Source organism: Rattus norvegicus, chromosome 18 (assembly GCF_036323735.1).
Source record: "Rattus norvegicus strain BN/NHsdMcwi chromosome 18, GRCr8, whole genome shotgun sequence".
In the NCBI taxonomy this organism is placed as follows: domain Eukaryota; kingdom Metazoa; phylum Chordata; class Mammalia; order Rodentia; family Muridae; genus Rattus; species Rattus norvegicus.
In genome coordinates, this window is record NC_086036.1 from 70379307 (window position 1) to 70405613 (window position 26307).

The 26307-nt window shown below is 45.6% G+C and overlaps 1 protein-coding gene and 1 long non-coding RNA gene across 15 annotated transcripts in view; one reads left to right on the top strand and one right to left on the bottom strand.

Annotated features, from left to right (window-relative positions):
* Myo5b (myosin Vb) overlaps positions 1 to 26307 on the top strand; it is a 300202-nt gene that overhangs the window by 65590 nt on the left and 208305 nt on the right. For 9 of the 13 annotated variants that reach the window (XM_008772085.4, XM_017600855.3, XM_063277098.1 and 6 more), the window contains exon 1: positions 21099 to 21255. The exons of 2 other annotated variants lie outside the window; for them this stretch is intronic. In XM_008772085.4, coding sequence (XP_008770307.1) covers positions 21205 to 21255 — 51 coding nt within the window. In that variant the 5' untranslated portion in view covers positions 21099 to 21204. Of the gene's footprint in view, positions 1 to 20905; positions 21256 to 26307 lie in introns of those variants that run through there. 2 more of the 13 variants (XM_063277099.1, XM_063277104.1) reach the window with 2 other exon arrangements.
* LOC120098281 (uncharacterized) lies at positions 10973 to 21055 on the bottom strand. Of its 2 annotated transcripts, none has more exons than XR_005496438.2 (4): positions 20973 to 21055; positions 19276 to 19560; positions 11994 to 12679; positions 10973 to 11107 (listed from the first exon to the last, which is right to left on the bottom strand). It is a non-coding gene; the product is annotated as an uncharacterized LOC120098281 (long non-coding RNA). The 2 variants fall into 2 exon arrangements; XR_005496439.2 differs by having other exon boundaries at positions 11994 to 18058.

Below are 26307 nucleotides of genomic sequence, written 5' to 3' on the forward strand. Positions count from 1 at the left end.
TAGATAGTTCATATTGATTGAATTAATAGATTTTGTTTGTTTTTCTGGCTTCTTTCACTTAACACATTTTAAAGCTTCATTCACGTTGGAATCTCTAGGAGAGCAATATTCCTTTTGATAGATAAGCCATGGGCCTTGCGCTTGCTAGGCAAGTGCTCTACCACTGAGCTAAATCCCCAACCCCCAACCCCGAGTATACGTTTAAGAACAGGTTTCCCAGGTCCTCCTCTGGTTCTGTGTTCAGCGGCTTCAGTTTTCCATGGCCACCGCTGCCGCATCGATTAACATTAGGCAGTGTTTGGGGTTTCTGGTTTCTTCATATCCATGGTGACAGCCACTGTTTGCCACTGTTCTGTGTTAGTTATTGTACTGTGATTCTGCCTTACAATTTCGATTTGCATTTCAGGGCTGTGTCTCTAGTTGAATGGCATCAAGAAGGAGCCATCCACGTTCCTTCTTTTAAGATGATTTCATAGGATGGGGCAAAAGATTCTTTGGCAACTGCTGATGGATGCCTCTCTGTGCTCATCGCTCTGGTGGTTTCTGTCTTTTAGGCTTAGTTCTCTCCCCATCATGCTCTAAGCATGGGGTGAGAACCTAGCTAGAGTAGATTGTGTACCTGAGTTTACTTAAGAGGCCCAGGAGCAGATTTGTGGTTCAGCTCAGGGCTCAAACTTCACTCCAAGGCCCACTCACTTTTCCATAGGCAGTTTAAATCTTGGAAGTAGGCACAACACAGTAAAGGTGACTTCTGTTTCAAATATTTTTGTCAACAGTGAAGACATGACATATTGTGATGAAAAACTATCATTGGTGGTTCCAAGGGTCCCGGAGTCTATGACTATCTCTTGAGACAGCTGAAAGGCAAGACTCAGTTGCTGAGAACATCACTGTGCTGGGACCCCAGAGTGTTACTGAAGGGACCATCTGGATATGTCTGTGGAGCCACAGGGTCTTTGTTTTGCCCTTGTGACTTCGAGTGGGTATTGTTTGATTCCACTGAACCCTGAGGTTGAAGAACACACATGGCAAACCTCAACTGCGGTGACTCTCAGTGTGGCGCCTTCCGTTGGGGATGATGCCCAGGAAATGTGTGCTGGAATGAGTAGAATATGAGCTGATGCGAGACCGGGCCCTATTTTAGATGCATAGAAACCTGACACTTAATGTCCTCAGGTGAATCCTGTCTAGCAACCCCTTGTATCTTTTAGATCAGCCTGATTTTCACATACTGAGTGTGTTTAGAGATGCACGTATGCTGCAATTTTATTCAAAATGGTGATGCTATAACCAAATTATCTTTCTCTATAGAGAGATGAATCCATGAATTTTAACTGTGTTTATTATCTCCCTGTGGGAACTGGATGCTGGAGATGAAGCCTGGAATATACTGTAGTCTGAAATGGGAGCAGATATCCAAATTAAAATTACCTTTAGGTACACTGGGTGCATACTGGGGATTCATGGTGCAAGCTGACCAGAAAGATTTCGGAGGAAGGATCCAGATTACTTCTGGAGGAATGTGAAAAGCAGGGAGGAGAGAGGAAAGCATTTCAACTATGGGGAGTGGTGTGTGCAAAAGGCCCAGAGGAGAGAGTGAGTGGAAAGTTAGCAGCAGAGTTGTTCTTGAGCTGATAACCCAGCAGAGGAGGCTGGTGGAGCTCTGTGGAAAGCGAAATGTGTTCCCGCAAAGTGGGGACAGTGTTGACTGTCCCCCAGCTGACTGGAACGTAACATACGTGTCCATGTTCTTTTGGAGGAGGACTGGCCTAGAGGCATGAATTAGAAGGGTGGTCTTCCCAGCACACAGGCAGCTCCTCAGTGGATAGATTTATCCTCTGGTCTCTGGCCAAGCAGGGACATTCATTCTTGATGGTTTGGAGGAACTGAAACTCTCATGTGACAGACCTGTATAGAGTCAGATTACTGAGAGGAGAATATGCTGGACCTAGAAGGGCTGGGATATCCTCTCCAAGGCTCACCCTTTTCTTGTATCACCCTGGGTGCAGAGAAGCCAAGTGGGGAGTACTGATGATCCTGGCCATGGCGAGAGCTCCACCTGCCAGGCATTTCCTTGGGATTGGTCTCACTGAAATCTCAGGTGAGGTTCTGTGGACCCTGGCAACACAGACCAATGGGATCCTGAAACTTGAGCTATTGGCCTCTTTCTAGCACCGCTTTCATTCTCTGCCTTCGATGAGCTGGGCAAGGGCTGTAGAACAGGCTCGCAAGAGAGCATGGCCTCAAGAGTGCTGATCACAAAGGTCCCAGGTTCTTGGCCTCATTAACAGTGTCATGTATGAGGTTCATCTCATGGAATGGACCTTAAATTTGACTTTTAAGAAGTGTTTGGTTGGTTGCTCCCAAAACATGTATGCCACTCTTGCACTAGGCTATCTCACAGGTATGTCACTGTTGTTGGTCACAGGGCTGTAGCTGGGAGAGGTGGAGGATGGCCTCTCTTCTCTAGCATCGTATAGGATACCTTTGTGTAGATGGCCTCTAGTCAGTAAGAATCTGAATTGGATGGGTAGGGAGGATGTAGTAGAGGACTTGGAAGTGGGAAAGAATATGATCAAAATATATTGTATGAGAAATTTGAGAAACAATAGTTATTTCTTCTAATAGAATGAACCCAAGGCAAGTCAAAGGTACTGTTTTTATTAGCAGAATCCCTTCCAGTCTTTTACCTGTTCCGATAAGTTTCTTTTTTTTTTTTTCTTTTTTTTTTTTTCGGAGCTGGGGACCAAACCCAGGGCCTTGCTATTGCTAGGCAAGCGCTCCTACCACTGAGCTAAATCCCCAACCCCTCCGATAAGTTTCTTAACAAATGCCTGGGGGAACCACTTGGAAAGGATGGGTTGCCTTTTGAAGTCTGGCTTGACCGCTGCAGGTTTTCTTTATTACACGCTCTCTTAGAGCGGAAAGGGAGCCATACAAGTTCTGTAACTGGAGGTCAAGGGAGTGAATCCTTGCTGCTCCCTGGCTCTGAGACTTTGGGCAAGCCACCGATCTGATGCTCAGTTTCAGGACCGTACCTCCTGCTGAGTTTTGCTGCAACCCTGCCCATTGTGCAGACTAGTTGGATCATTGAACAGGAAATGTCTCCAGCCCACAAGATCACCCTGTGTGCGGTGACAGCAGTCTCAAAACGACGACAAAAAGTTTAGGGAGATGGGATGCAGCTGTTGTTATAATGAGCATGGGGAGAAAATGGAGAATTCAAAATAATTAAGCTGAGAGATAGGAAGTTTGCAGGGTCATTGCTCCCCAGTCTTCTTTTCAGAATTGTTCCAAACATAGCCCAAAGGGCAGCTGTGTCAGTGGTAAGGAGGGGCCCTCACATGCTGTAAGACAGAACTGCTTGCAATGGCTGCCTAGGTACTAGAACCGGCATCATGGGAGAACTGATCAGAAGTCCAGATACCAGGCCCTACCCAAGCCTGCAGATCGTAAGTGGGAGGAACCCAGGACTCAGTTCCAACAAGCCTTCCAGAGGACAGTACTGTATGCTAAAATTTGATAAGCGCTTCTAGGAATCCAGCCACCAAGTCCTGTAGGCATCCATTTGCAGGTGAAGAAAAGGTCCCGAGAGGTTTAGGCTTTCCAGGAAGGCCAATAGACACCTCCTGTTCCTTAAGCAGTGTAGTGGATGAGCTGCAACCAGTCTCATCCAGCCCCTCCTGTGGTCCATGGTGATCAAAAACAATAGCTCCTGGGCTTATAAGAAATACAGGCTCTGGGACAAGAGAAATGGCTAGTTGGTTCATGACATTTGTTGTTCGTAGAGGAATTTTAATTCAGCAGCATGGCTGCTCTGGCAAGGGATCACATCCAAAGATATGATCTGGCCAGAATGTAGACATGCCCGAATTACATCAGTGATCTGGCTGGAATACAGACACACCCTTAGTATACATCTTTAATCCCTAAGAGCGAAGGTAAAGTTAGTTTGTAGAAGGAAGCATGTATGTTTGAAAGCGATTTCTAATTGAGTAGCAGACAAAGTGATGAATCAGAGAAAGATTTGACGGAGCAGGTCAGACAGGATATGCTCAACTACCACGAGGACAGACAGAGGGAGGCAGGTTTACTGGGACGGATTTACAGAGACAGGTTGCAGGTGAAGACAGAACAAGTCAGAGAGTAAGAAGGAACCAGAAGATGAGAACATATTGCCAAAGTTAACATGAGACCAGGCAGAGCAATTCACTCAGAAGCTGAGAGAAGCCGGATTGAATCAGTGGGCTTGGAGAGGAGTTTGGGCCAGAACAGCTGAGTTGACGTGTCAGCCAGAGTTAAAAAAACAAAAACCCCCAAAACCTAGAAATGGTGAGCTTATTCAGCAGTAAGCCTCCGAGATGGCAATTAGACCTGGCGAATAAAAGCACATTTACATCTGGCACCCACTTACTCTTACATCTCACCCAACTTTTCTAGTTGCTCTTGAGGAGAGCCCAGGTTCGTTTCCTAGTACCCACATGGTGGCTTACCAATATCCATTAACTCCAGTTCCAGGAGATCTGACACCCTTTGCTGGCCTCCAAGGGCACCAGGCATACATATGGCGAACATATACATACATACACATATATATATATACATACACATACATACACATACATACACATACATACACATACATACACATACACATACACATACACATACACATACACATACACATACATATACATCTGCAGGAAACTCTCCTACATGTAAAAGTAAAGTAATTACTAAAAGCTTTTAAAAGAAGAAATGCAAATTCCTGGGTCCGACCAGGAATGAAAAGTGGCACTATTTTAACAAGCCCTCCGGGCCAGTGTGCAAACTTGGCACCCACGTGAGCTCTAGCTTTGGCTCTTGGTTAAGTGCTCTTTGGCAGAAAGATGCGTCTTTCAAATTACTAAAATATACAGGAAGTCCTTCCCTGACACTTTCCACAGGTTCAGGTTGGAAACATCTTTGTGGCAGATTTTTTTCCCCAGTAGCCGTCGGCTCTGCTGTTCATACATGTCCCCGTTTGGAGGACCCAGGCCTTTTAGGGTTGAACTTGGAACATCTGGAAGAAACTTAGAGAGTTGGAACTGTGGCTGGTTTAGTTTGAGGGGTGTTTTTTAAGTTGTATTCTATTGAGCTGTCATCGTTTAACAAACATTTTCCTGATTGCATTGAGGGGAAGAGGACGAGGCAGTAATGAAAGGGCCGTTTTCATTAGGCACGCGGTAATGTATGGCTGTCATGTACTTGAGCCCATTAGTCTTTCTTTCACTTCCACATGAAATCTGGCAGTTCAAGTGGTCTGGGGGAGGAGATTAGTGTTCCAGTCTCCGCTTTATTTCCATTGTGCAATAAGTGCTTCTTGTTCATGCTGGATGAAGAGCCCCTCGGCCGAGGCGGGAGGTGCCACGTGGTGCTGATATTATATAAGCCGAGAGCCATTGTGTGGGCTCAGGCCTAAGCCTGGGAGGGCTCCTGGAGAGAAAGGGCTGTTTTTAGCAAGCATATCATTTCCATTAGGGGCCAACGCTGGGGAGCTGCTCTGCCTCTTTCTTTTTTCCCTTTCTTTCCTGCTCTGACGGGTAGTGCAGTGCCTGTCAACAGAAGCCCCGAACATGCACTCCCCCAGCCCTTGGGTTTTACCGAACACTTAACGAGCTTTTTCTCCCATCTTCTAGGATGGCTTCTGGTCTAGAAAGTCAGACTCCTGGAGAGATAAGGTATACGGAATTACATAATCCAAACTTTAAAGATCTCATAGCAGATGTCTTCTGGGACTGATTTCTTGTGCTTAAAGGTCAGGAAGGGTTCTCTTGGACCTGGTCATGTGGCTAGCGGTGCTGTCCCAGGCTGAGGGAGACAGACTTTATACAAAGCTAAGGGGGACGTTGCCATGCATTTGATGGATCTTTCTGGGAAGACTTTGCAGAAAGAAGTCCAGAGTTCAGATTCCCAACTATGTCGTTTTCAAAATGTGATTTTTGAGTTTTTTCTTCCCCCATCCGGAGAGCGTTTGTAGAATTCAATGCTGTCCTCTGCTTTTGTAGAACCTTAGTCATATTCTTACTCAACTTACTTTAACTCTCTAAAGCGAGTCTAGTAGAACATACTTAGCCCTGACCCCTACTCCTCCTTAAAAATGAGAAAGGGAGAAATTTTGAAATGAACTACCAAATACACAGGAAAACGTTCAGTTTTCCTAATGGAGGATAGGACTGAGGGTCCTCTCACAGCAAAGTGACATTTGCTGGTGCTTGATGGTGCTCGATGACGGCATTTAGTGTGGCAGCAGTGTGACGGTGTGAAGGAGCGGGCACATTATAGCTTGTGTGTGGAAATGTGCTCACAGCTAGAGGTCGACACCAGGCGCTCATGCTCCCGTATGCTGACATGGGTGCATCTTGGTTTTTGAACCTTGGTTTTCCTTAGGTCTCAGTGTCACACACATTCCTCAGACCTGTGACTGAGAGGGTCTCAGGTGGGGCCTGAGAACTTCCTTGCTCAGCTGATGACGCAGATGCCGATGCTGATGATGCCGCTGGCCTGGGGAACCACACTTTGGAAACAGCTGTCTTGACTCAAGCAAGGTTAAATCTCTGGAGGCCAGGGATTGTCTTGCCTCCCAGTGTGTTGATTGAGCGCTTGACACATTGGAGACCTCAAATGCAGCCGGTTACTTTCTTCGAGTTAAAGCTGAAAGCTCTCTTGCTATACAAGTGAGTTATTCCTATTTCGTAATTCAACCGCGTGTTCTTTATTGGCACAACTACTTAAGCTGTGTTTGAGCTCTAATTTTTGGATTGGGAAATGAGTGTCCTGCTCACCATGCACTCATTTGGTGACAGCATCGTTCTAAAGACTGTGGAGTGTGTAGATTCTGGCTATTGACTACAAAATAAAAGATAAAAAGCTACTTGGCACCTCCACGTGCTCCATTCTGATAGCACGAGGAAGCTGGCGGTGGAGGGATACCCCACCATCAGGTCCATGTGAAGTTTGAGGCATCAGTGTAAGGTGAAAGGAAAATAGCTATGTCTCCCTGGAGTGACAGCAGTTCCTCTTGGTTCTGCTCTTGAGAGCCTTGGTCTCAGGATTTTAATAATATTTATAGCCAGGTTATTCTTGGACTTTCTTGGACCTTTATTTAATTAAGTTGACCACTCCACTTTAAACCTCCCTCCAGAAAGATATTCATTGACTCAATAGGTAGGAAATTCACATTTGTGTGCACTCTGGGAGCCCAAGTTGGCTTAGCACTGACAGCCCGTTTGGCTCTGGTGGGGGGGGGGGGTCAGACAGAGCTGCACTGCCCTTGTGTTGAGGCCTCTGCCCTACTAACTTGATTCCCACCCATCTTCCTCCTCCTGCCCACAGATTTGTGCTGTGGTCTGGCTACTTATTGGCCTAGACCGCTTACCAATCTAAAGAGTGATTACGGTTTGTCTGTCTTAAGCATTATTTGCTGGTTTTGGTAGTGTGAAATGCCTCTGCCAAGCATCGAGAGTTTGGGAAAAATACAACAGCCCCCTGCCCCAGAAGTAGATTCTGTAGTTGCTCATGAATAAAACACTTAGGTTGATATGCTGACCCTTCTCTCAGGTACTTACCGTTCTCTCAGGCACGTAGAACGTTCTTCCCTTCAGTGAGGAAGTTGGACAAGCCTAAGCATGGTGAGGAATTCCTGGAGAATGGGAAGACCTAGGCTAGGGGGCTGTTAGCTGGAGCCTTGGCCACGGCCGAGGTGCAGATTGACCACCTTTACTGCTTCTTGCTTGCCTGCCTCTGTGCCTTGACTTTTCTTTGTGTTCTTTGCACGGCGAACAACATAAATTGAGCAGAATAACGAATGGCATTGACATCTCATAGAGGAAAAACTCAACTCTACCATTTGAAAAATCGTGGCCTGTGCCTCAGTTTACTCATCTATAAAATGCTGATGACACCCGCCCGTGGCCATTGTGTGTTACTTTACAGACAGACAGCAAGCCAGCTGAAGCAGTAACCAGGCACGCTGGGGCTTCAGCCATGGACGAAAAGGAGCTCAGGTGGCAGAGAGATTTTAATGCTATAAATGAGGCTGTGAAATGGAAGTTTAATCTTTTGAAATCTGATCCCATTTGCTCGGCGTGAGGAATGAACTTGGGAAATCAATAAAATGAGTTAATTGTGTGCTCTCTTTGCAGTTGCCGCAGCAGCTCTTTAGGATTTGGACCGGAGCTCAGCCTCCATGCCCTGTAAGCTAAAACAGCATTTGAGATCTCTGGGAGATAAGAAGCCTGAATTACTTCAGAGAGGGTAACAATCAAAGGCAGTTAGGAAGCCGTCAGCAGCTTTCCCGGAAGGAGTTCACCTTCAAAACTCCGGCGCTAACTTCAGACTTTAAAGCCCCAGCCTACCTACCTTTGGGTAGTTAATGCTTTCCTGGGTGTCCCTTAATGCACAGGAATGAGATGTCCTGTCTGAGCCCATGACAAGGCCACAGTTGATGTTCAGACAGTAGGAAAAGGAGCAACCGCTCTCTGACTGGATTGAATCCTAACAGGGCAGTGTTCCTTAGCCCCGCGATAGGCTGTTTTCTGCTGCGCACATGCCTGCCACTTTCATACAAATGTTATCTGCCTCCGGACCCTGCAGAAATGATCACAGCACATCACGGAGGAGAAAGAGAGTGGTAGTCCGGGAGGCAGAGTGGTTTGTGTCACAGCACTCCCTGGGAGCGCTCTAGAATGGAGTTCCCCAGGGATGGGTTTGGTTCACTGTCCTCTAACAGGCACTTATGACAGCGCTGACCAATATAGCATGGTGCTGAGCAGGTACATATCCTTTGAGAGTAAGGATGGGGAGCCACTGAGAATCCCTCTGTCACTCAGCAGGTGGGTGGTGGGGCCGGGCTGGGAGCCTGAGGCTCCACTAAAATATCTCTGCAAACCACCATTAATTCCTGGCAATGAGAATATGTTCTAATTGTGCATTATTCATAGGCAATCAGCACCGCATAACCTTCGTTAAACAAGACTATTTTAAACGTTAATGCGGGTGATAGGCCTGGGTGTTTGTGATTTGGGGATTGTGTTGTGTTAATAAGTGTCTTATTGAAACAAATGGCCCCATTTGTTTTAGCATTGTTGTGGTGGAGAAGCAGGATACTCTGCTGGGGGTGGCAGCAGCAACTGACTCATTTTCATGAGCATCGTGACTGTAGTGCTATATTGTCACTAGTCAGTGTTTGTTTTCACGAGGGTACCAAGTTCTGTGTGTGTGTGTGTGTGTGTGTATGTATGTGTGTGTGTGTCAGCTTGGAAACACACTGCTTTTAAGGAGTCAGTACTATGCCAGAGGAGCCCAGATGGGAAAGCTAATATCAAAGGGCCCTCCTTGGCTTGAGTCAGAGAGGAATGGAGTCTTGACATAGCCTGTCAGGGGCCACGCTGACACTTGAGTGACACACGTGAGTTGCTGTTGCTTAACTTAGCTGGTGTCCTGAGTCTGAGCTGCAGCTACTTCTCCTCTGGAATGCAGTCTGATGGGTGCTGGTGGCTGGCTGGCAGAGAAGGGTCTCTGCTTTTCCTCCGGATGAGTGTCTCGGTGCCTGGGTTACCAGGGTGAGTCAGCACAAATGCTGTGTGTGTGGAGAACTGTGTGTGTTTACCACATCCCTTCACATTTCACAGAAGGAAGCTCTGATAACGTCTGATCCCAGATCTCAGGAGTGGGCCTTCAATTTCTGTTCTGCTTTGTCCCACTCAGTATTTATGGATTCATACCTTTATTTCCAACTTTGCTGCTTTAATTTCCTGGAGAGACCTTCTTGTAAACAAGTGTGTGTGTGTGTGTGTGTGTGTGTGTGTGTGTGTGTGTGTGTGTGTGTGTGTGTGTGTGTGAGTGAGATTTGTCTGTCTGGCCGTGCCCAGGTCCAGGGGTACCGTGCATGCATGCTTGCATGGAGAGGTTAAGAGAACTGTCTTGTGGAGTTCACTAACTTGTTCTTCCTACCTTTACCTGGATTCTGGGGATCAAACTCAAGTCATCAGGTCTTGACTGCAAGATCTTTAGTGCCGAGTCATCCTATTGGTCCAAGAGACTGTTCCAATCTTTCTTTCCATGCCCTGTGCAGTGGACCAATCTCAGGACCTTGTGTGTACCAGTCACTCGCAATGACACCAAGCCTCATCCTTGGCCCAGCTTGTCTCCTCTCTGAAGAGTGCTCTTGGCTTCCCTGAGAGTGTGTCTGAGCTCCATGTTGCTTTCAAGGATCCTTGTGTCTGAGGATCTCTTTCTCACTATATTGTGAGCTTCCTACCATGTGATGACCTTGGTGAAGCAACCTTGTCCATTCTCTCAGTGCCTAAACCCTGCCTGACACATAGTAGGCACTATGTAAGGTGCCACATCGTGTTCATATGAGATGACTCCCTTTTCCTTTTCCTTTTATTGAAAATATATCCTGATTATATTTTCCCCCAACTCTACTCTGCAGGTGAGGATTAAGAATTTCCAACATGAATGTGTTATTAGGAGAAGGCCTTTCCTGAGGGAAGAGCAGTGTTCTTCAATAGCTTAGATGCTCTAAAGAAGCTAGAGCAGGCATATCCGTTCTAATGCTGTTACTGAGCTTAACCTGCACACGCTTGAGAGACCTGAAGATTTCAGTAACCACTCACAGGGAAGGTCACAGAGGATTCTGCAAACATGGCACTGGGGATAGGGGTCGTAGCCAGGATAGATGTCAGTTATGACTGACCCCTGAGGGAAGGAGAGTTTGGTTTCTCTAACCCACAGAACACGTATTAGTGAGGGATTTGCTCCCAAGATTGCAAAAAGGATAAAACATAGATGAATTCTTTTTTTTCCCTACGAATATAAATCATGATCTGAGAACTGGGTGCATACAGACCTGTCTAGGCATGTGACTAATCTATGAAAATGGTCAACTGCTTAAAACCCTTGTCGAGTAGGGACTGTCATTCATGAGTAGAATTATCTTCACACTTTAATTTTTTTTCTTGCAAGAACATGCTACTTACATAAGTAATGGTGGCGAAACTCGGTCAGTGCTAGCCTCTCTGTCCAGCTTTGATTTGGTCACGATTAAGTCGGAGGCTGAACACTGCCAATCAGAGAGAACAGTAGTAGTTGCCATCTACCCCAAAGATATTATTTTAAAAATTATCTCACAATTTCTGTGTTTATATATGTGTATATATATATATATATATACACACAGATATATGGTTATAATCTTTCTCATTATCTTGTTTTCCTTTGCTCTCTTTCCACTGAACAAACCCTTTCTTACTCCCTAGCCCCGTTTATATCCTCCTATCTTTCCCCCCCAGTGTGGCCCACTGCAGTTCATTAGGGTTGATGGCAACAGCATGGTGGGACAGTGTGCATGCACGAGCAGGGGTGACATTATTTATTTAATCAAGGACAAGGCCCAGGAATGTCACAGAAATACTGTCTCCTAATGTGACCTCCACCCAAGGATGAAAACCTTGCCAGTGAGAATTCTGTGCCTCATCCTGAATCCACTCTATTTTAAAGAAGCTTTCTGTCTGCTGACGTCTTCGTGTGGTCTGCTGTGATGTAGGGTTGTCAAGGGGTGTGCTTGTGTACTGCGTTCTTTAGTTAGAAACAGTAGATGCTTCTTCCTTTTTCTTGCCTTGATCCTATACTTTTAAAGTTTCACTTATTAAAAACGAACCCTTACACTGTATTGTTGAGATTCCTGTGGTTTACAGATCTAATGAAGCCATTGTTCTCATGGACCCATAAAAACATCTTTGGAAACACTGCTAATGGAGTAACATTAGGTTCCTTAGCTTCTCTCTCTATTAGACTTCTCTAGAGAAAGAGAACTGAAAGAAAGAATGAATGAATCTATCTACCTACCTATTGGTGTCTGTCTGTCCTATCTCATCCATCCATCCATCCATCCATCCATCCATCCATCTATCTATCTATCTATCTATAGGATTTATTGAGTGACTTACAGGCTGTGGGGTAGTGAGTCTGACGATGACTGTCTCCCAGTGGAAAGGCCAAGAACCTTGTAATTCTTCAGTCCAGGCAGATGAATGTCTCAGAGTGATTCAGTCTGTGGTGGACTTCCAAAGATGTCATTGCTAATCCCGGTGAAGTAATGGGCCAGCAGCAGAAAGGATGGGCTTGTCAGCAAGAATGAGGGCAAGCAGCTAACACAAAAAGGCTGCCTCCTTCCGCGTCCTTATACATGGTCTGCCACCAGAAAGATGTACCCAGATCGAGGGTGACTTTTCTCACTTCAAATGATCCAGTCAAGAAAATCCTAAACATCTGTGTGCAGCTGCTTAGGTTTTAGTCAATTCCAGATGTAGGAAGATGAAAACCAAGACTGGATATCATAGCTTCCTTCCTTAATGGTACCTGCACTTAGATTCTCCATCCATGAAGCATAACTGACTGGAGTGAACATTTTCAGGATACAAAACCACATTAGGCCTTGAGAGTTAGAGGGGCCAAGAGATGGCTCATGAATTACCATGAGGACCTAAGTCCCCAGCATCCACAGAATGAGCCACGAATGCTGGTGAACACCTGTAGTCCCAGCTCTCGGGAACCAGAGGCAGGAGGATTGCTGGAGCTTGCTAGCCAGCAAATCTAGCTGAATCTGTGACTTTCAGGTTCAGTGATATCTTGTCTGAAAAAAATAAGCTAAAGGGTAAGAGTTAAGGAAGACACCTTGGTGCACACAACTGAACTTGTACACGCACATGCACACACAAAACTGTGAGAATTATGCACACAAAAATGAGAAATACGAATTAACGAGTATGTTACAGTCACATTCATATAAAAGCCAAGTGCACAGGAGCTAAAAGAATGAACTCTATCAGCAGTAAAGTATAAATAAACCTCAGTGTGAACAGGCAAACCACAGGGGAAAAAACCACATTCCCATGGAGCTCAACTCCAGGCAAATATGGACTCTGTGGTCAAGAGAGTCCCATGTTTGTGGTCTGATTATTAAGACAAGTTAAGGAAATTATTCAGAAAGGATGGATGGGTAACAGCTTGTCCACAGAAGGTCAGGCACTTGCTAGGAGGATCCCTAGGTGCATCCTTTGCTTCCTGGTCACATCGATGTTCCCTAGTAATAATGCTGAACATGTATGTGCACAACATGCATTCTGTGTCCTAAAAGTGTGCAGAACTAAACGGTGACGGACCAGGATGCATTTCTTTGCCTTGCTGCAAGTCCATGTTGCTCCACATGGTTTGTAAGCCGGGAAGGAGCGCTGGGTCTCCAGGATGCAGAAATAAACAGCCGTGCTGCTGGGTGGGAGTCAACCCCTCCGTCTCATTTCACACACAACATTTGTACATTGAGGAGGTGGGCCATGGGATTTGTAGTCTTTATAAGGACCATTTTTAAAATGTCATCATTTAAAATCACACAGAATGAAGCTCTCAGAGGCTGCCTGTCCTATGGTGCATGCTTTCCCTGTGTTTTTTGAATTGAGTGAAGAGGATTCAAGGTCATGTGTCATATCAGTTATATTATGTTCCCTCCTCACCTCTCTCTCCCCTTCCCTTCCTCTCCTTCCCTCTCCCTTTCCATCTTCCTCCCTCCCGCCCGCCTTTTTGCACCCTCTTCTCTCTAAGTGAGCAGTATTTTAAGGCCCAGGAATCAAATTTTACTTTCTGTTGCCTGATGTTCCTACGCACCCCCTTGAGTGTTGGAGTGTGGTGAGTTATTGTGGTTCTCAGAGCTCTACTCTAGTCCTTGCCCTGGAGCCTGAACCACCCCCAGATGTTGCTGCTTGACTCCTATCTCTGATTTCCAGAGTTCACTGTGCCTTTCAGCAGGGCTGGGATTCCTCTTGTCTACCTGCTTCTGGCCTGGGGCCAGGCTAGTAAGAGGAGATGCTACCTGAAGTTTCCACGTCTGTGCATTTGAAGGATCAAGTTGCCTTCTGGGGCCCTGCAGAGACTTGGTATATTGACAGCTTGGTTCCTTAGTGTTCTATTGCCATGAAGAGACACCATGACCAAGGCCACTCTTGTCAAAGACACATTTAATTAGAGGCTTGTTGATAGTTTCAGAGATTTAAGTTCCAGAGGTTTAGTCCATTGTCATGGTAGTAAAATGGCAGCACCCAGGCAGACACCGTGCTGGAGAAGTGGCTGAGAGTTCTATGTTCAGATCCTCAGACAGCAGGAAGTGAGCCACTGGGCTTGGCTTTCACTCTTGAAATCTCAAGTCCCCATCCCAATCCCAGAGACCTACTTCCTCCAACAAGGCCATACCTCCTAATCCTTATCAAATAGTGACACTTTGTAATGACAAAACATTCACATATATGAGTCTTGGGGACCTGTTTATTCAAACCACCACATTTCAGTGACCTGTGACCACAGCGCCTTGATTTTTCTCACTTCGCCATCACTGTTAGCAAACATCTCTGTCCCCATATTGGATGTAATGTGCAGACCCTATGCTTGTTATCTAGGCTGCACTCTCAGCCCTCTACCCTTGCAATTGCTGTCCATCCTGGAAGGTATGGGGTGCTCAAGTGCTTGCCTTGTTCTGAAAAAGTGCATACTCCTAAGGTGCAAACCTCCACTGGGTCAGCTTAAGGTTGGTTTTATGCACCATGTGTCACCGTCTCTTTGCTTCCTGTCCTAGTATCTGGCTTAATGTGGTAGGAAACCCTCCCCCTGGACCTTCCAGCTGTTTTTGGACTGCACTATTGTTAACCAGTCACCATGCCATAATTCAGTCTCCAGAGTTTGTTCATCTTTCGATGGGGTTTGGATTGTAACTTTCTAGATCTCCCACTTTTTCAGAGTTAGTTGTCACTTAGTAAATTCAAACCAAGGTGGGAGTTGCAGCATAGCCTCATGTGTGGTATCGACTCTAGCTCTCTCCCAGCCACATCAGTATCAAGAAGTGTTGGTAGCACGGTCTGTAGAGAAATGTCCTCTGCAACAGGAAGCAGTGGGCCAAGTTAGAGCCTAGTACTGAGGAAGCTTGAGCCCTGGTTCTATTTGCTGTTTCCTTTGTCCTAAAGGGATGAGAAGACAGGCACACTGTTCATAGCTCTGCCTTCCTTAGCACCCATGACCATGCTTGGTAATAACCATTAGCAAGAGAGGGCTAAGGTCTCTCTCGGCTCACACCCTGAAGCCCTTAGACATAATTCACGCAGTCTTTGATGTTAGCTGTTGAGGTCATCATGTTTTCAATAGGTCTATTGAGTGGGAAGAGTAGAGGCTTGTTAGATTAAGGAAGCTAGGATTCCTTTATCTGAGAAGGTGACTTTCTCAATTCCGTGTGCACAGCCAGCATTGTGTATCCCATGCTCCGTGTGACAGCTCAGGAGGAAATGAGATTCTGATTTAGCAGAAGCAGATGTCACATAAAATACTTTGCTCTAATCTTGACAGCGAAAGCGATCTAGTCAGTTAAGAATTACTAGAGTGGATATCCAAACAGATGTATCTGTGCGGTACAGAGAAGATGCTCTCGGGCTCTGTCATTGACCTGTACTTGTACCACCTTCAAGCACTCCAGTTTGCAGCCAGGTCTCCGCTGAAATATCGGCTGGGTAACTTGGCTGTGAGCTTAGAAGGTGCCTACCGTGTGGCAGGAGGCAAATCCCTGAAGTTTGCCTAGGATTATGAGAGTCTCTGTCGGGATCATGGAGCCTCTGCCCTCCCTTGAGTATCCCCAACTAGTCTAGAGAGCCCACGAGAGGCACAGCGTAGGGAGGGGTACTACCAAATACTGGTAATGAGGTTTGGGGTGGGGGATAGGTTTTATATGTCCAGTATTAAATGCTTACTAGCCTTGGTGAGGCCAGGTGACTTTGCAGGGGAAATAATTCTAAGATATTCAATTTCTTCTTTTTTTTTTTTTTCTTTTTTCCGGAGCTGGGGACCGAACCCAGGGCCTTGCGATTGCTAGGCAAGCGCTCTACCACTGAGCTAAATCCCCAACCCCAAGATATTCAATTTCTTAATCAAACTGTTTCTGTATATATATATACACAGACGGTTACCAAAAGGACTCAGACACCCAGACCCATATAAAAGCAGCATAAAATTCAATGTCAGGTATCTCTACTTCTTGCAAAATGCCTCTTGCAGGCCTACATTTCTCCTCCTTTGGTAAGACCCCATGTTATTAAACTGTTGGAGATGAGACCTATGAGTTGCTAGATCGTACTTTGAGGCAAGGCAGCAAGGTCTTGCCTCTGAGGCAGGTCTGTGGCAGTAGAAGAAGCCTCATACTTGACACTTTGTCAAGCTTCTTTCCTCTCCGTCCCGTGCCTCTGTGTGTCACTGTGCTGCCTCCAGTGGCCTGAAACAGTGATCACATGTCACTAGACTATTTTGGAACCTCTGATGGCATCCTATGTGAGAAGCCTCCATGCTGTGTAGCTCGACATCCCCAAGCCCATTCCCCTCCGATGCTTGCTGGGCATTTCCTGTTCTAGGTATTTTTGTTTTTATCTCTTTTTGCAATGTCAGTTTTTGAGCAGCAGGTACAAGAGACGAGGACCCAGATATCTCTGAGATTGGAAACCTACAATCTCAGATTGAGGTTTCAGACTGAGGCACAGTAGATGTGGGTTGGTACCATGGCGGATAAACTGCAGGGAAAACAAGACGGGCTGCATGTGCTTGGCGTTTAAGAGCAGTCACCAAGGATGTTCACTTTGCAGTTATTCCGAGATCATTCACACGAAAGACACTGTTCTTCTCATCATCCAGAGGAGTGTACACGTTTAACATTTTGACAGTGACCTGGGTACTAGAGGAAAGCACCTGGGGAACAGATCGCCTGACTTGCGGGACACTTCCTGGAGTTCCAGGAACCAGGCTGCATGGGTCTGAGGTGCCGTCATCTGTCTGCTCTCAGGTGAATGCTCTTGGCTCACCCACCACGCAGTGAACATTTGCTGGTTCTGAGTTTCTTTTGGTCCCAGAGCATGGAGTGGCCTGGATCACACAGAAAGTTGGCTCAGTGCAGTACCTGACTTGTCTCCAGTCATTTAAGACTGTCTTTCTCTTTCCTCCATTGAATTACTGCGTCTGCTCACAAACCTTCCCCTGCTGGTCCAGCTCCATGCAACTGTGCTGCCGATAGGAACCACGTGGATCAGCTGTCCCAAAATCTGCATTGAGGCCTGTAAGGCATGGAAGACTTGCCTTTGGACCGTTTCCGTCACGAGAAAAGGCTGAGTACTAGGATACTCCACTGTAGATTCTGATAGGATTTTTGGGACACCTAATATCAATATTATGATTTAACTAGAAAGTAGACAACACGATGCCTAGGTTTGGTGCTGTTGCTTTAAATCAACAACTACAGCTCGACACACTGAATCTCAAGTTATTCGAACAGCACATGCATAAAACAATCAGTTGCTTAAAGCGGTCTAGTGCCACCACGTATCATTTGGTGTCAGTAAAGCACAGCCCCACATAAACACACACAGTGACCTGCTTGATGGAAGGTTCAAGGACAATCATACTGTGGAGGGGATGTTACTGTGGGTAGCACTCTGGGAGGAGTTACCGTCTTGCTCCTGAGTAGTCTCTTGTGAACCCTGGCTGTGGTCCAGGCTATAAGAAGTTGGCCGTGGCCCCGTCATTACATCGCTATACTCTTGGGCACAGAACAGTCGTAGTAGCTTCTTAGTTTTAGACTGAGCTTTGATTTCCTGGTTGGTGATTCTTCCCAAAATCAAGGTGTCTCTGGTTTTCTCTTCACTTTACAAGGCTCATGATCCACTGTGGAGGGTCCCCTGTGGCCACCAGACCCATAACTACCTCTATTAGCTCCTTGAGGTTGCAAGGTCATGCCAGGGAACCCTGTGAGGCTCGGCTGTTCTGTCCATTGCAACCACTGGCTGATATTTGGTGATCACTTACTAGGTTTCACTGGGAAGGAATCACCTTGTCGGGTGTATTGACAACTTTGTTCTATAGTGGTGATTCTCAGCCTGCGGGTCAGGACCCCTTTGGAGCGGTGGAGCAACCCTTTCACAGGGGTTGCATATCAGATATCCTGCATATCAGATTTTTACATGACAGTTAATGGTAGCAACATTTTAGGTATGAAGTAGCAACAAATATAAATTTATGGTTGGGGGGTCCCTATAACATGAGGAACTGCATGAAAGGGTCACAGCATTAGGAAGGCTGAGAACCACTGCTCTATAGGGATGGGTTTTTAACAGACTATAGCTTGAGTATCTAAGTTGAGTTAAGTCAAGTTAGGACTCATCCAATAGCACTACCCTTGCCTGAGAGGTTTTAGAATGCCTTCTACTGAGTTCAAAGAGGTTTTATAGGTTAGCACTGATGGAACAAGTTTGATTAGTACAATTATACAAATCCTTCTGAGGTCTTCTAATGGGTATAGTGTAGTTAATCATGATGAGGGATCAACGTTGAAGGCTGCATTTGTCTTCATACAACCTGCTGTCTGGGTCAGTGTGTGAGTGATGGGGGCCAGATGTTGGGTACTCCAGAAAGATGGGAGACAAGGACAGTTGGGGCTCAGAGGTGGGGCTGGCAGTGCTTCTGGTGGGTTGGGTGAGAGGAAATTGAAGAAAGCCTAATCTTTACATTAATATACAACTGACTGAGCCACTGGCCCTCTCTTCTCTGCTTTGTCCCGCTCCCTCCTCCTTCCCCTCTTTCCTCTCCTCCCCATCTTTCTCCTCCTTTCCCTCTTCCCTTCTTCTCCCTTCCTCCTTCTCCCCTCCTCCCCCTCTTCCCTTTTCTCTCTCCTCCCCTCTTCCCTTTTCTCTCTCCTCCCCCTCTTCCCTTTTCTCTCTCCTCCCCCTTTTCTCTCTCCTCCCCCTTTCCCCTCCTCCCCCTTTCCCCTCCTCCCCCTTTTCCCTCTTCCCTTCCCTCCCTCCTGCCTTCTCTCCCTCCTCGCCCACTTCTGTTCTCTTCCATTCTCTTTCCCTTCCTCCTCCCCTTCCCCTTCCCACTCTTCCTCCCCTCCCCTCTAATAAAATATCTTAGAAAATAACGGAGGGAAGCTGAGGTTCACACTGTTGGAAAGTCTCAAAGACTAAGCAGCTGACGGACATTTCCGTCACCCTGTGGTTTCCACGGTACTGTTGTAACCAGCCTACACTACTTCGAGTACACTAAGATATTTTACTGAATCTTAACCAAAGTTACGAGCTGTAAGCACACCCTTAGGAGGGTTAGAAAGGACCCAGAAGCAGGAACTGCGCGCCCAGTCCCTTCCCCATCACACGTCCTGACCTTGGGCTCGTCCCTAAGCCTTTCTCTTCAGCTCCTGTTCAGTTTCAAATGCAGGATGCCTCTCGCATCACTGATCTCTGCGTTTCAGCTTCAGGCTGTGTCTGCTTCTGTGGGTTTTTTGGTCTATCATTTTCTTCTAATCGTCTCTCTCCATCTTTGAGCCTCTTATTTGAAATCCCTTCAAGGCAAGTGGTTATTCATTTGGAATCTTCTCTGTTTCTGAAGGGCCTTTATATGTGTCTGCCTCATTTCCTGGACGCTGTCTCTGCAGCTGAAATTAGAAACCTGCAGAAGCAGGCCAGATGCATGAATCTCATGAAGTAAGAGCCTTGAAATAGCCCAAGTCTACTGGTGTAGAGGATTGGGCTACACAGCTCCAGTGAACTCTCTCCTTGGGGTTGTCCTAAACCAGTAGTCCCATTGGTCTCCTGCTCCCCAGATTTTTTGAGGATGGCCTCCGTGCACGAGCATCCTTGAAGCTAACCATTGCCTTCTCCAGCCCCATTTCCCCCCTTTCCTGTAAGCTTTTTATGCTTCTGAATATATTTGAGGTATGCCTACGTGCAAATGAGAGTTTCATTCTACAGAAACTGAACAGAAGGCAGAGCTGCTGAGCCTCGTGTCACTGGGTCAGATTCAAACCTATCCTGAACCTGAGGCAGGTGGCTCGGTTTAAAAACAGATAGCATTCTTTTAACTGCACGACGGCAGAAGTCGCTTCAGTAGCTTCAGATAAGAAAGAAAAGTCGGCAGAGTTGAGACAACTTTGGAGGCTGCTAGCATCTTTGTCTTAAAAGCTTCTCTTTTCTGAGTTTGCACTACCTTGTGGTATCCTCTTGCAAATTAATGGCCGAGATCTGCAGATGCTGGCCTCTATGAAGTATCATCTATAAACTGTAGCTTTATTACTATAGGTGACAGTTGTGACTAAATTTCCAAAGACCAAGGATAGGGACGCAATGAAGGGGAAAGAACCAAAACATTGAGATGTTTCAAATAGGAGTTCTCTTCTCTGAAGGGGATTTAATAGTTTATCAGTGTAGACACTGTTGTTGTAAAAATATAATAATAATAAAACGGTAATGTTGGTCTTTTACCTCACTGGGTCTACACCTCGGGTGTCCCAAGATATCTGCTAGATATCTTGGTGGAAACACATCCCAGCCACACTTTTCTACACTCAAACCCCCACATAAAAGAACACACAACACAATAATCTTAGATCCAATTGGTTGGTAAGATATAATTGCCCACTTAAACATACAAAGCCCAGTACCATCCATCCCTTGAGAACATTAATAACAACCTGTAAATACACAGAGCAGAATCTTAACATCACCTGCCATGGCTTCTCCCCTCTCTCCGTCTCCTCCCCTCTCTCCCCTCGTCTCCTCCTCTTCCTTCAAACTTCTCTCCCGCCCATCCTTCCTTCTCCTCCAATGGCAGGCCTCCTTCTATCCTGTACCTGCCTCACCTGTGACATCATCCTACAGACACCTACACTAGTTAATGTGCGTTGACTAATCAAGGCTTTTAAGATGGCCCTTCAAATATTTAGCAGACCCTTTATAACCCACCCCCACCACGGTGCATTTGAGTGACAGAAGAGGACCTGGTTCCACTTCCATTGTTCCATATCTATGTTCCCAGTAGAGGTTTTGCCCTTCCTTATCTTTAGCTGGGGCCCAGGTACATACCTGCTGAGTGACCTGAGGTGCATTTTAGGCATCTAGACTGTTTGGGCTATCCTAGGAAACTAGCACTTCTAGGATGGTTGCTGTGGGGAAAAAAAAAAAAGAATTCTGAATTCCAGCTTGGAACTTGGAACAGAGTTTGTTTGCATGCCTATAAAGGAAGTTGTTTGTTAGGACTGTAGGATGTTGTGGATCTTGGATGGGGGATGCGGTAACGAAGTGATGTTCCTTCTAGATGGATCCGAGAGGTAGTAACTCCTCTATGCTGCACTGTAAAACATGGCAGGTCAGTTGCAGGGAGACTCAAAGCACACCAAAGGCTTGAGCACGACTGACTTCAAGTTATACTTTAGAAAACTTTGATTTGTTTAAAAAAATCCCCCAAAAGTCTTTTTGAAAAAAGAGAGGTTAGGTAGAAGCATAGGGTGCGATGGTTGTGATTTCTCAGACGAGTGGAAATGCCAATGGTAGAACGGAGGCTATGAATCTCACCCACTGAAGGGTGTTCATACTGGATGCCATCGTTCTGGGCTTTGTCTCTGATCATTGGTCTCATTCTGGGGGTTGGGGGGGGGTGGAATCCATGTGTGCCAAACAAAGGCCTCTTGTTAATTTTCCTCAGAAAGACACTGGGTTTACTTCTCACATCTCTCCTTAATGTCCCTATGAACTAACCGATCTTCAGGTAACTGTTTAAAACGCCACTTTAGAGAATAGACTATGGGAAGTAGGAAATTAGGATGAGGATTTGGATCCTTCAGTGCCTTGTGAGTAGACGCTAACACACTCCGACCCAGTCTCTCAACACATTGCAAGGAGCCTTCCTTGCAAAGCAGCAGAGGTCAGGTGCTTCCCTCAGCACCTCAGGAAAGTGGAAGCCACCAGGAGCAGTTAGTCAGATGGCCCAGAATCCAAGGACTGTGTGAGAGACCGGTACCAAAATGAGCAGGGAGCCTGGAGAAGTGAACAGGGCAAGGGCAAAAATTGAATTCTTTGACTCATCAGATCCAGAGGCAGGGTAAGGCTGTTTCCTGTCCTGTTCAAGTAGCTGTAGCTGGAGTCATAGGGAGCCAGGCCTGTAGTTCCTAACAGGGGCCTATTTCTACTTTTATTTTGTATTTCTGGTCTGTGAAAGCAACTTAATAAAGGGAGCTGACTTTGAAAAATAAAAGAATAGAATATGGCTACTAGATTCTGGGAAAGAGGCATGTACTTGTGAGTGGAGAGCCTGGTTAATACGCATAGGAACATACGGGTAACTCCCAGTGCCCTGCAGCACATCAGGATAGTTATGGCTATAACAGCAACTGAATATTTAAAAACCAACACAAGAGGATTTTCATTCTTCCAAAACCAAATGTTTGAGAAGACAGGCCACCAGTTACCCTTACCCAATGGTTATAAATAGTGCCTGTGTACTAGAATGCCTTACTGTAGCCTATAAAAGTATACGATTTTGTGTTGATCAAAAGTAAATTAAAATGTACTTTAAAATGATACTTTAAAAGGAAATTTCTTTGCCTTCCTGAAGGTCACTCAGGTAGGAGGACTGACAAAGAAAAATGATTGTTTTAGGGAGAAATCCCCGCCATGATGTTACTGAAGCTGGGAGTAATAGAATTCAGTAACAAAGATTTGCCAGGCATGAGCAGAGGCCTTCTATTGGGCCAAGAATCCTAGAAGAAGCAGACATACATAATACACAAGTCATCGTCCAAGGAAGTTTATGATCTAGATGTATAGATAAGATAGACATGCAAAACAGAGGCTGGGAGGGACTGAGATGAAGTGCATGCTATAAATCACGTTATACAATGATGTATGTGTGGATGCATTAGATCTTAAATGGCAATGTGCTCGAATGCATAATCCTGGCAATTAGTAGAAAGTGATAGTTTTTTGTTTTTTGTTCTTTTTTTTTTTTTAATATAGGGTCCTCAAAGGAGGGTAAACAAGAACTCTGGGCTGTGTAAGGGGCTACGTCAAAGCGAAGGCCATAAGAATCATTGTGCTCTTTCCATTGTATCCCTCACGAGCTAATTTAGAGTTCGATAGAAATGGGAATCTTCCAAAGATTTGGAGTCAGGTTGCTATTCAGAGGTAGAGTGCTTGTCTGCCATACGTAGCCCCGAGTTATTTCCCCTGTCTTTGTGTATTTTTGTGAGCTCTCCGTACAAAGACTCAGTTCATTTGCTTGGCATTTCTACAAGGAAGTTCTTTACCTTTGGTCTCAAAAGTCATATAACTTCTCAGTGTTTTCCCAGTGCCTGAATGGTGTAGGGCACACACAGTCACATGAGTGATAGTTTGAGGAGTGAGTAGGTGAGCTCTTCTCAAAGCTCAGCAGTAGAGGGCTGGGTGGATAACCATACCCATGTGCTGGAATCCTAAAATGGGCGAACCAGATATGCCCATAGCAACAATAATGAAGTCTGTGGTGGTTCTAAAATTTACAGGATGGATACTATGTTACTATTTATCTGAAATCTACAATCAGAAGTTTAGAAATTCTAGGATTCCTATTCATAAAGTTATGGCACACAAACATGGGCAAGAGTCTACCCCCTGTTAAGGTAGCATAACAGACGTGTTTTGGGGTCAAGACTGCAGTTGGATTGGGGATGAAACCCACAAAGGTGATGGAAGGTCTTATTTTGATTTTTGTCTTTTTAAATTCCATAGTTGGAATTGCATAAAAAATTAACACTGAGTGTGGAGGATATGGATACTTGTAACTTTTCTTTATTTTAAAAAAATCTGTGCTATTTTTTTTTTTTTTTGGTTCTTTTTCTTTGGAGCTGGGGACCGAACCCAGGGCCTTGCGCTTCCTAGGTAAGCGCTCTACCACTGAGCTAAATCCCCAGCCCCAAATCTGTGCTATTTTATAGTGAAACTCTTTAGAAGGGTGTTTACAGACCAGTTAAGCAGAACTAAGATCTGGTGTTGTGCTGAGAAATTCAGTTTGAAGCCCATGCTTTTGTGGCAGATGGAAACCAGAATACAGACAAGAGTGCCTGTATCAGGTCTTTGTATCAAGACATCAATCATTTTGTAAAACTACCTTTTTCGAAGGTAATGATAATATGGTTGCCAAGCTCCGTCCTGCACACAGGCTAGGCAGCTAATACTGAAGGCCTAACTTTGTACAGCTGTTTTGACATCTCTTTAAGGAACATCTCTCCTGGGCTTTTCATACTATGATTGGCTACTCACATAATTATCTGAGATATCAGTGTGACACTACATGTGACCTCAGCGAACTGAGGAGAGGCCGAGCACCGAAAAGTGTCAGTTGGCGCCACGAGGAACTGTTTCTTATCGTCCATGTACCTTGGCACCTGCCACACTGGTGCTTAGATATTTATGTGAATTAATGGCTCTAAGAATGTTTTATTCGGGGCTGGAGAGATGGCTCAGTGGTTAAGAGCACTGACTGCTCTTCCAGAGGTCCTGAGTTCAATTCCCAGCAACCACATGGTGGCTCACAACCATCTGTAATGAGATCTGATGCCCTCTTCTGGTGTGTCTGAAAAGAGTGACCGTGTACTCACATGCATTAAATAAAGAAATCTTTTTTTTTTTTTTTTTTGGTTCTTTTTTTCGGAGCTGGGGACCGAACTCAGGGCCTTGCGCTTCCTAGGTAAGCGCTCTACCACTGAGCTAAATCCCCAGCCCCTAAATAAAGAAATCTTAAAAAAAAAAAAAAGAATGTTTTATTCAGGGGCTGGGGATTTAGCTCAGTGGTAGAGCGCTTACCTAGGAAGCACAAGGCCCTGGGTTCGGTCCCCAGCTCCAAAAAAAAAAAAAGAATGTTTTATTCACGTGGGATAGTTAATCAGGATGGGTATGAGATCTTCCCCCCGGATGCCGAGATTAAGAAATGATGTATCGGGTTTACAAAAGTAGTAACAGAGAGTGAGAAAGGCCTTTGCTCCTAGAAAATGTCTCCAAGAAGAAGCTGTGGGGGGCACCTCAATGGAAGATCTTCAGGTTCTAGTCCTGAGGGCAAGCCAGTTACCCCAGCTTTCAGAGAGCAGGTGACCACACCCCCCTCTGGTACCCTTCCTCACAGTACCCTTCTCTGCCACCCTCACTGTGGCCTGCGACACTCTGCTCGCAACAGTACAGCATCCCACAGTCTTGGTGAATGAAAAGTGCCATTTCTCCGAGGTCTTTGTGTGACTTGTGTGATGCCTTGAGAAATAGGGCCTTACTTTCTGGCAGCCAGCAAAGCGGCAACAGTAATGACATTATTTTGGAAGTCTCTTCACCAAAATTCAAAGGAGACTTCCCATGCCTGGGGCACTGGAGTTATTGTTAGTTTATAGCTTCTTAAAGGAAAGTGGCATAACTATTAAAACTTCTCTCTCTCTCTCTCCTCCCCTCCCTCCCTCCCTCCCTCCCTCCTCCTTCTCTCCCTCCCTCCCCTCCCTGTCCCCCATATACATATACATTCATAAGTTTCTGTGTTTAAGAAACATCCTTAATGTTACTTCTCTTTTCTTCCTTCCTCTGTATTACCCTTCCCCTCTGCACTTACAGTCTGTCCCTTTCCCCATTTCTTTCTTCATTGTGCTTGTGTTCTGCTATTCCCCTCTACAGAGTGCCTTCTTCACCCACATTACCCTGGTCCCTTTCTCCTGGCCTCTCTGGTTGCTTTAGGTTTTATGCTCAAATCTAAAGATTTAAATCCAAGATCCACAAATGTGTGAGAGTATGGATTTGTTATTCAGACACAGAACTCGGAGGAATTGATCTGGGACTGGCCTGGAAGCCCTAGATCTAACTCTGAAAGTAGAAGATGCCATGCCAGAGGCCAGGGGGCAGGGATGTGGAAAACCAATCAATATTCCTACATGCATCTGAAGCCTATGGACCACAGCAATAACCAACCTAACAAGATATTCACAAGAGTGCGATAGTGGTACCTTGTATCTTGGGGGTAACTAACAACATTGTAATTTGACTTAAGGCCCACCCAATAGGTGGAAACTCGTGTCTAGTATTGTAAACACAGCCAAAATCTGCATACATGGAAAGGTTAGAGACCCTGGAGGGAACCTACTACTGCCACTTTTCCTAACTGTATTCCAAAACCACTCCCTTATACCCACAGGAAATGTAACTCTCACCTCTCATCAAACGAAATTCTTTTGCCATAGAAGAGAGACTTACAGAAGTCCATAAATGGTCTAAATGCAGACAGAAAGTAACTGTGGGTGCCCAGACCCAATGCTACAACACAATCTTTCATTTAAGGGTCAGAGAAAATTCCAGAAGAGGAGGCAGGAAGATGGCAAGAGCCAAAGGATCAAGACACCTGCTACTAGAGAGTATG